This window comes from Argentina silus, assembly GCF_951799395.1.
Source record: "Argentina silus genome assembly, chromosome: 17".
Lineage (NCBI taxonomy): Eukaryota > Metazoa > Chordata > Actinopteri > Argentiniformes > Argentinidae > Argentina > Argentina silus.
The window spans coordinates 15,781,051-15,791,249 of NC_139671.1; the positions used below are offsets into that span (position 1 = coordinate 15,781,051).

Sequence of the window (10,199 nt, forward strand, 5' to 3'; positions counted from 1 at the left end):
GGCCCAAGAGAAGACTCACTAGGGTATAGGGTGAAGAATCAGACTTTGGATAGAGGGAGAGAGAGAGGGGAGAGAGAGAGAGGGAGAGAGGGAGAGAGAGAAGAGAGAGAGAGAGAAGAGAGGGAGAGAGAGAGAGAAGAGAGAGAAGAGAGGGAGAGAGAGAGAAGAGAGAGAGAGAGAGAGAGAGAGAGAGAGAAGGGTAGATAACTGTCATGTCACATTGACTTCCTCCCCCACCACTGTATATGAACTGGAGCATTCGTCCCGAGACCATCACAAATTCACTGCAGAGACAGAGATTAGAAGTTAGAGGTCAAATTTGAAACAAAAAATGAATGAAAATGTAAAGTCTTATTTCGCTACGATCCTCCATTGTCTTTCAAATGAACCACAAGCCATCGCGTGGTAGTGTGGTGAATACAAAGAGAAAGATTGGTAACTGATTCTGCCGTGTGTGTGTGTGTGTGTGTGTGTGTGTGTGTGTGTGTGTGTGCGTGTTTTTGTGCACGTGTGTGTGTACTGTAGGTCAGTTGGCACGCCACATACATGTGCAACGACAGGCAAATAGCCTGGAGCAAAAAGTATTGTAAGTATGCAAACACACACACACACACACACACACCCACGTTTCATTTAACACATCACATCATATTACTTGCCAACAAACCCTAAACAAAGGATTGGAGGAGGAGGAGGAGGAGGAGGAGATTGGAGTTACAGTGGAATTGGCTGCACCGTAGGCCTCGTTCTATAGGACATTGGCTAGCACAGTACAGCTCGGCTCGGCTGGGCTCAGCCCAGTTCGGCTCTGTAGAATAATTAGGGTTCAGTGTGTGTTATTGCGTGATGGAGACCTCAACACACAGCCTGCTTTAGACCTGTGCTGAAGTGGTGTGTGGTATATTACAGGCTCTTAATGCTAAATGAGGCTATTTCACTGTTTCCCTGTTCACATGTTCTTTGTTGAGGGAGAACAGGGCTACAAATGGTGATTGGGATTTAATGTCCTGCCAGCGCTGCCTCCTCTTGGCTACCAGGACTGCTTACCTTGTTCTGCTCTACAAAAGCCCTTTGTATCGGAGCTCTCTGCTCTGCTCTGGTCCATTCTGCCTCTGCTGCTGAGTGGGAGAGAAAACCTGCCACCTGCCACCGTATTATCAAAGCCCCAGCTCTGGGACAGACAAACACGCGCGCACACACACACACACACACACACACACACACACACACACACACACACACACACACACACACACACACACACACACACACACACACACACACACACACACACACACACACACACACACACACACACACACACACACACACACACACACACACACACATGCACACACTCACACTCACACACTCACTCACACACACACACACTTTGTATCATAACCTGCACACGCAAATATTGACGTTCAAGCACTTTCGATATTCGTCATATTATAAGACATAATTCTCATAGAAATGATATAAAAGAACGAATGCTTTGGTCGTTTGAGGGTGGAGGAGGGTGAGGAGGGTGGAGGAGGGTGAGGAGGGTGAGGAGGGTGGAGGAGGGTGAGGAGGGTAAGGAGGGTGAGGAGGGTAAGGAGGGTAAGGAGGGTGGAGGAGGGTGAGGAGGTGGAGGAGGTGGAGGAGGGTGGAGGAGGGTGGAGGAGGGTGTAACCAAGACCAAAAAGTTTGCGGGTTCTAATCTGCTTTTGGTCATTTTGTTTGTTAACCCTTGTTGCTAATGTTTGCTAATACCTTCCCCTGATAATTTACACTTACCCTAACCACTTTGAAACTATTCCTAACCCTAACCTTAACCACTCATAGTTTATGCCTAACCCTAACCCTTACCCTAACCACTCAAGTTAATGCCTAATACTGCCTAACCCCCACGTTAGTCGAAGATGAAATAGGACATTGCCTAGGGAAGTAGTATAAGGACGCTTTGCAATGAGACCGTGTGGACACACACACACACACACACACACACACACACACACGCACACACACACACACACTATTACACACTTTGGTCCCATCTCACAGTGTGACAATAAGTGTTACATTAGCGCTGCCTCAGCTCACAGTGGCTTTGGTTTCCGTGGCGACTGACCATGTCTCTAAGAGAACCTGCCATGGTGTGGGTTGAGCTAGCGAAGCTGGGAACGGTGGCGGCACTTAGACCAGCACCACGCTACGTACCGGTTGCGAGGACGACGCCCGTCTCCCGGTCCTGTCTTGGGCAGTGCCAGCTTGGGCAGACGCCAGTGGGAGGTTGGCGTGAAGGCAGGCGGTGCACTCCAGGGTCCACATAGCTGCTGGGCGGACCTGCTGGGAATGTTCACACTGCTGAAAGGAGCTGCCGCTGCTGGTGCTAAGTCCCTGCTGACCGGGTCTGGGGCCGGGTGTAGTCTGACTGGGTCTGGGGCCGGGTGTAGTCTGACCGGGTCTGGGGCCGGGTGTAGTCTGACTGGGTCTGGGGCCGGGTGTAGTCTGACTGGGTCTGGGGCCGGGTGTAGTCTGACTGGGTCTGGGGCCGGGTGTAGTCTGACCGGGTCTGGGGCCGGGTGTAGTCTGACCGGGCCTGGGGCCGGGTGTAGTCTGACTGGGTCTGGGGCCGGGTGTAGTCTGACCGGGCCTGGGGCCGGGTGTAGTCTGACTGGGTCTGGGGCTGGGTGTAGTCTGACTGGGTCTGGGGCCGGGTGTAGTCTGACTGGGTCTGGGTCTGGGGAATATGACTGGGTTTGAGGCCGGGTGTATAGGACTGGGTCTAGGGCTGGGGTATAGGACTGGGTCTAGGGCTGGGGTATAGGACTGGGTCTAGGGCTGAGGTATAGGACTGGGTCTAGGGCTGGGGTATAGGACTGGGTCTAGGGCTGGGGTATAGGACTGGGTCTAGGGCTGGGGTATAGGACTGGGTCTAGGGCTGGGGTATAGGACTGGGTCTAGGGCTGGGGTATAGGACTGGGTCTAGGGCTGGGGTATAGGACTGGGTCTAGGGCTGGGGTATAGGACTGGGACTAGAAGTAAGAAGCCTGGGTCTGGGTGCAGTATGACTGGGGTTGAATACTGGAGATAGATAGCAGAGCTAGTACAGTAATTGGACTTGGTTCTCCTCTCCTCTCCTCTCCTCCCCTCCTCTCCTCTCCCTGTCTCCTCTCTCCACTCTTCCTTACATCTCCTGTCCTCTCCTTTCCTGTTCCCTCTCTCCTCTCCTCTCCTGTTCCCTCTCTCCTCTCCTCTCCTCTCCTGTTCCCTCTCTCCTCTCCTCTCCTGTTCCCTCTCTCCTCTCCTCTACTCTATTGGTCCCTCTCTCCTCTCCTCTTCTCCTCCCTCTCTCCTGTCCTCTGTGGCAGGCAGACAGCTGCTCCTAACAGGTGTGTCGTGCCTCCAGGCAGATGGTCAGAGAAATGAGGTAGTTGGCAGGTTCCTTCACAGGGTCCACTTTCTCCACACACACACACACACACACACACACACACACACCCACACACACACACACACACACAAACACAGAGCATTCGTTGGAAAGAGAGGGCGGGAGAGAGGAAGAGATGGAGAACAGGCTAAAAGAATAAGAGAAAGACGGAGAGGCAGAGAAAACAGAACAAAGGGACAGAGGGAGAAAGAGAGGGGAGAGAAAAGAAGAAAGAAAGACCGAGGCCCCCTGTGACTTACACGTTGTACTCTATTTCCACCTTCATCCTCACACAACCATCGTTTTCACGGGTGAAAATCATTACATTCTCATATTACAGCAATTTGTTTCCTTTCAGATCTAGACTCCACTATATTCAGCGCAGTGCACCTGAAATGTCAATCCCTGCTTGCAGAGGCAGATCTCATATGGGATTCTACCTCCTGTCAGCTTTCATCCCTATCTGTGACTCCATACATTAAACATCAGGCCATGGCTGGCTGGCTGGCTGACTAACTAGCACGCGCACTCACACACACACGCACGCACACACGCACGCACACACACACACACTCACACGCACACACACACACACACGCATGCACACACACACACACATGTGTGCGCACGCATGCACACACACACACACACACACACACACACAAACACGCATTCTGTACATCTGTAGTATGTGAGTAGACATCAGTTTGCCCTGGTCCGTTGGGGCCTTCTCAGTACTAACGACCTCTCTGTGTGCCTGCCTCTACGCTCCACTGCTTTACAAATGGCTAGAATAGGCTGCAGAAAGGCTAGGCTGCCGCCACGCCGCGCTGCAGAAAGGCTCTGTGAGAGGGGCCTCGCAGCCAGAGGGAGAGAGGAGAACTCTGGGCTGCACTGTAAAGTGTTTTCTCTGACGTGTGATCATGAACTGATCAAGTATTTTCCTTTTTGGAAAACCAAGAGAGATATGAAGGAAGTATTGTCCGTGTTTGGCTGTGTTTTAATATAGTACGGACCTGTTTTAATATAGTACGGATCTGTTTTAATATAGTACGGATCTGTTTTAATATAGTACGGACCTTGTTGTTGATGTTGTTGTTGTTGTGTTGTCACCAGGTCTTGACTGAGGAGGGGTTTGGCCAGATCACCACAGAGATTGCCGATGGTCAGGAGTTTTACTACGCTGAAGACTACCACCAGCAGTACCTCAGCAAGAACCCCCACGGATACTGTGGCTTGGGCGGGACCGGAGTCTCCTGTCCAATAGGACTCAAGAAATAATGCCCCGTGTCCAACAAGGATCCGGAATTACTTTAACATCCCAGTCTCCGATTGGCTGGTTTGAAGAGGAAATGTAGAAATGACTTTCCTCCTTTTTCTGCGCTATTAAATGAAGTATGTATATTTTTCAATACATTCTAGTCCAATTGGTTTAAGGAGAAGTAGCCTTAATTCAGATTCAGTGATGTAGCATATTCTGTGTGTTTATAAAGAAAAAAACATACATTTCTGAGTCTTGAATAATTATTTAAATCTTTGTTAAATTAAGCACTGCATCCAGTACTCTCTCTTCAAAAAGCAAAATCTGCTTGAATCTATGCACGCTATGGCTTTAGTTTACATTGAATCAAATGTAATGCTCGTGTTTCTGAGGTGGAACTGCAGTGGATTCAATATTAAATGACTCAATTGTGTGTTCATGTCTATTTCCTTTGTGTTGTTTTTGGCCGGAGTTTGGCCTGGGTTTGGGTGACCTCCTTTCTGTGATCTTTGCCTTGAGCCATGTTCTGTTCACTCCCTGACTCATCTGTCAGAGCGTATGTGTGTGTGTGTGTGTGTATGTGTGTGTGCACGTGCATGTGTGCGTGTGTGCAAGTGTCTGTGTGTGTGTGTTGATTGTGCAGGCAAACACACTCAGCAGGAGAGAGCCCTCTGCCAGGCCCTGTGTAGCTTGGCATTACCATTACAGCTAGAGAAGGAGAGAGAGAGAGAGAGAGAGAGAGAGAGAGAGAGGAGAGGCTGTCAGGAACACAGGCAGCTTGTGTGTACACTAGCAGAGCGGGAGGGGCTACAGCAGGCACACACACACACACACACACACACACACACACACACACACACACACAGGCTGGCAGAGTCCCCCTCCCTACATAAGGACTAGACTGGAGCAATGCACTGTGGGTAGTGGCTGAAGGACATGATGATGCGCTGTGCAGTCCATCATGATGGAAATCCCAGGAACAAAATGGCTGACTGGTGCTGCTACTGTAGACCACTACTATGAGATACCTCAGTAACCCTGCTTATTACCTGATAATTGCATTATTATTATTAATGACACTCGCTGTTTATTTTACTTTCACAGGCTCATGCACCTTTATGTACCATTTAGTACCAGTAATGCTGAATTCATTCACTACTGATCTTCCGCCGTAGATTGAAAACCCATCTCTTCAGGCTACATCTTAACAGCCCTTCCTAAGACCTCTTCACCCCCACTACCCTCCCTGTACTAACCCTAACCCTTGAGACCTCTTCACCCCCACTACCCCCCCTGTACTAACCCTAGAGACCTCTTCACCCTCACTACCCCCCCTGTACTAACCCTAACCCTAACCCTTGAGACCTCTTCACCCCCACTACCCCCCCGTACTAACCCTAACCTCAACCCTAGAGACCTCTTCACCCCCACTACCCCCCCTGTACTAACCCTAACCCCAACCCTTGAGACCTCTTCACCACCATTCCAGAATTCAATCCTCTGTCTCTTCACCCCCACTTCCCCCCTGTACAAGTTCTCTCCTGTTAATAAATTATTTTAATAATTTGGCTTCTGGTATTACGACTGCCAATGGCCCCTGGTGTGAGTATTGATTACTTTGTCTTACGATGACTGTTGGGTAGATGATTCACTTACTTAAACAAATGTATTTGTTGTAAGTCGCTTTGGATAAAGGCGTCTGCTAAATGCCATAAATGTAAATGTAAACATTCAGGTAAATACTGGAAAAGTACTGCTTTTTACTACATAGTTAACCCATTCCGGTAAATACCAGCTGAAACAGGTCTGTAAAATAAAGGATTACCGATGCCCTCTGTTCTAACAGGACTGGTACTGTCTAGCTGACAAAACAAGGGTTTTCACACATCGACTTAGCTCTCGTCCAATAGGACTCACGCACTAACACCGCCTGTCCAATCAGTCTCTGATTGGCTGGTTTGAAGAAGAAATGTTGATATGTGTTTCCTCCTAGCTGACAAAAACGAGGGTGTTACAGGAGCTACTTATCTCTTAGCTACAGTCTGGTATCTCATTAGCTGTCCAGCAGAGCTGATAGCTTAAAGAGGATAAGCCTGGCATCTACACACTCATCAACTTATACTGCAGTGTGGACTGTTTCTTCCATTTTTTGTTGGTGTAGAAATAAAGTCGACTGCATTCCGACTAGACATCTGTTTCATCGATGTGAGAAGGGAACCAGAGCAGAGATTACACACGTGTGTTTGAAACCGCTCCTCACTCCATTCCATGCATTGCAACACAATGAGGCCCGTCCTCCAATTTCTACCTCCGCCAGCCTCAACCCAGAAGTACATTATTGGACCTCTGCCTCAAGAGCAGGTCGTCATTATGAGAAATAATCCAAAATAATAAAGAGCGAGTCTGAAAATATTAAGAATAAAGATGAAAAATGTTGTCTGATGTTTGTATTTCAGGTCTTATTGCAGTGGGCCACTGAGGCCAAGAGGAGCGAATGTCAGCCTATCACCAGGGGATACGGAGGTACAGTACCTGGAGCTGACAACCTCCGGAGAAATAAAGGATTCTACGTCAAGTCAATTGAACTGTTCTTTCTGTCTCTCTTTTTCTCTCCATCTCTCTCCTTCACTTCTCCACTCACTCTCTCTCTCTATCATTCCCTCTCTCTCTCTATCATTCCCTCTCTCTCTCTCACTCCCCTTGTCTCTCTCCACTATCATACCTTCTCTTTCTCTGATGAGCTCTCTCTCTCTCACACACACACGCACACACACACGCACACGCACACGCACACACACAGCTCGCCCCCTTGAAGGATCAGTATCTCCATCTGTCTCCAGTGTTCCTACCAACAGACATATCTATTCATTTATCCATCTGTCTTTACCTGTCTGTGTGACTGTGTGCCTACCCTTGTGGCACTGCCAGCCAGGACACAAAAACAAGTGCTCTCTCTCTCTCTCTCTCCCCCCCCCCCCCCCCCACACCCCCCCCTCTCTCTCTCCCCATCTCTCTCTCCTCTCCCCAAAATGTCAGCACTTATTTTATCTCTTCAATTACAGCCCTGACTGACTGACTGACTGACTGACTGACAGGCCAGACCCTCGCAAACAAACAAGAAGCTTTATGCTCACACGCATCACATCACATCACATCAACATTACTATGCGTTCCACAAGACGGGTCCCGTGGCGTTGTTGTCCCAAGTTTGCATCACTCACGGGTGGGTGTGGCCTACGGTACATAGTGTGACCAGGTCCATTTTTAATAGGCTGCTTGCAGGACAGAGGCAAATGATAAACCATGGTGGCGAACCAACAGAAATGGGATGGACTGATGAGGAGTCCACTTTTTCAATTGAAATGGAATGGCGTGAATGCTGCATAAAGTGGATGGACTAAGTTTGGTGCGACTGTACACACCCATAGTGGGTTTCCTCCTCACAATGTGAAGGACTGTAATACACTCACCGAAGACTTTATTAGGAACACTATACTAATACTGGGTAGGGCCTCCCTTTGCTCTTTATTAGGAACACTATACTAATACTGGGTAGGGCCTCCCTTTGCTCTCAAAACAGCCTCAATTCTTCGTGGCATTGATTCCACAAGATGTTGGAAACATTCTTTTAAGATTCTGGTCCATGATGACATGATTGCATCACGCAATTCCTGCAGATTTTTCAGGTGCACTTTCAAGCTGTGAATCTCCCGTTCTACCACATCCCAAAGGTGTTCGAATGGATTCAGATCTGGTGACTGGGAAGACCACTGAAGAACACTGAACTCATTGTCATGTTCATAGAACCAGTTTGAGACGACTTTTGCTCTGTGACATGGTGCATTATCATGCTGGAAGTAGCCATTAGAAGATGGGTAAATTGTGGCCATGAAGGGATGCACATGGTCAGCAACAATACTCAAATAGTGGCATTCAAGCGATGATTGATTGGTATTTATGGGCCCAAAGTGTGCCAAGAAAACATTCCCCACATCATTACACCACCTCCACCATGAGAAGGTGTACAGGTGTTCCTAATAAAGTGTTAGGTGAGTGTATAAGCCTGTGGTTGGGCTTTGTGATGGGCAGTGGTAGTACTTATTGATGGTGATGGATGGATGGATGGATGGATGGATGGACGGACAGACAAATGGTCGGACGGACGGATGGACGGACTGAGACGCAGAAAGACAGGCAGACAAGCCTATGGTCGTGTGGATGGATAGATGGATGTGTCTGTGTGTGTGTGTGTGTGTGTGTGTATGGACTGGATGATTGTGATGGATGGTTCCTCTGGTGCGTCTGTGAGGTAGGAGCCAGCTGACGGCCCTGCTGCCCATGTTAGTCCCGCTACTCCCCGGACCAGGTGGCTCTACAACCCCCACCCCATGCTCCCCTCCCTGAGCTGCCCCAAATCTGCCACCGAGGGCTGGGTAGGGCTGGGCTGGCGCTGGGGCTCAGGCTGGAGCAGGAGCTGGGACTGGCAGAGCACTGGAGCATGGTCACGGCACAGCACACACATGGGCACCCAAACACACACACACACACACACACACACACACACACACACACAGGCATGGGCACACACACAGGCACATAAATGTGAGAATGCAGGCACATATGCGCATACAGAAAGTCACACTGCACGCTTGCAGGGACACACACAGACGTGTGTGAACGTTTAAGCACACATACACACACACAACACACTGCAGAAAAGGGAAATCGTTGACATTCACATTTTGTGATGCTCACACACACCCTGAGGCTACCGTGGTCTCACAGGACTGATAACATACATGAGTCACACACACACACACACACACACACACACACACACACACACACACACACACACACACACACACACACAATGTAGTGAAACAAAGGAGCACTGACAAATATGGTTGAACAAACCTACGGTATCTCTATTATGGTCATTATGGTCATGGCCAGATGACACAATAGCACTGCAGTGGTTATCTCCTCAACCCTAAATACATGTAAGGAGTCTTCATAAACAATATCACGATGCCATTTCACTTTATAGTGAAATAATCATCCCTTTTAATAACCATCATAAAACCTAATCTCTGCTGCATAACCTCAACCGTAAAACTGTCAGGATATAAAATGGGAAGGCCTCTACTGCCATCCTCTGGTCAAAGCAGGTATTGCTTGCAGTGTACTTGGGAACTAGCTTTGGGAACTATATGCAATAGAATGTATGCAATAAAAGTGAAGTAATAAAAAATATAGACCACTTGTAGTGTTAGTTAATTAAAGTGCATTATGATGTTCATACCTCTTTTCCTCACACTTTTTAAGAGCGATTCTGCATAGTTTTTATTTTTTAAATGCATTGTTATATGCTGTTAATGTCGCACTTGGCAAGAATGAATAAAGCCAAAACATTTGTGTCGGTCTACTTGTAGGCCTCAATCAATTTATGGTGTGATATTTTCTTCCTTTCTCTGTTGTACCTCATCTAATATAGTTCCTACATGTCTCCTGTAG

At 48.3% G+C, this 10,199-nt stretch overlaps 1 protein-coding gene across 2 annotated transcripts in view; it reads left to right on the plus strand.

The window, feature by feature from the left end:
- msraa (methionine sulfoxide reductase Aa) overlaps positions 1-5,115 on the plus strand; it is a 61,674-nt gene extending 56,559 nt beyond the window's left edge. For both annotated transcript variants that reach the window (XM_083688394.1, XM_083688393.1), the window contains one exon: positions 4,538-5,115. In XM_083688394.1, the coding sequence (XP_083544520.1) occupies positions 4,538-4,702 (165 nt within the window). In that variant the 3' untranslated portion in view covers positions 4,703-5,115. The remainder of the gene's footprint in view (positions 1-4,537) is intronic.
- Positions 5,116-10,199: the final 5,084 nt, after the last annotated feature.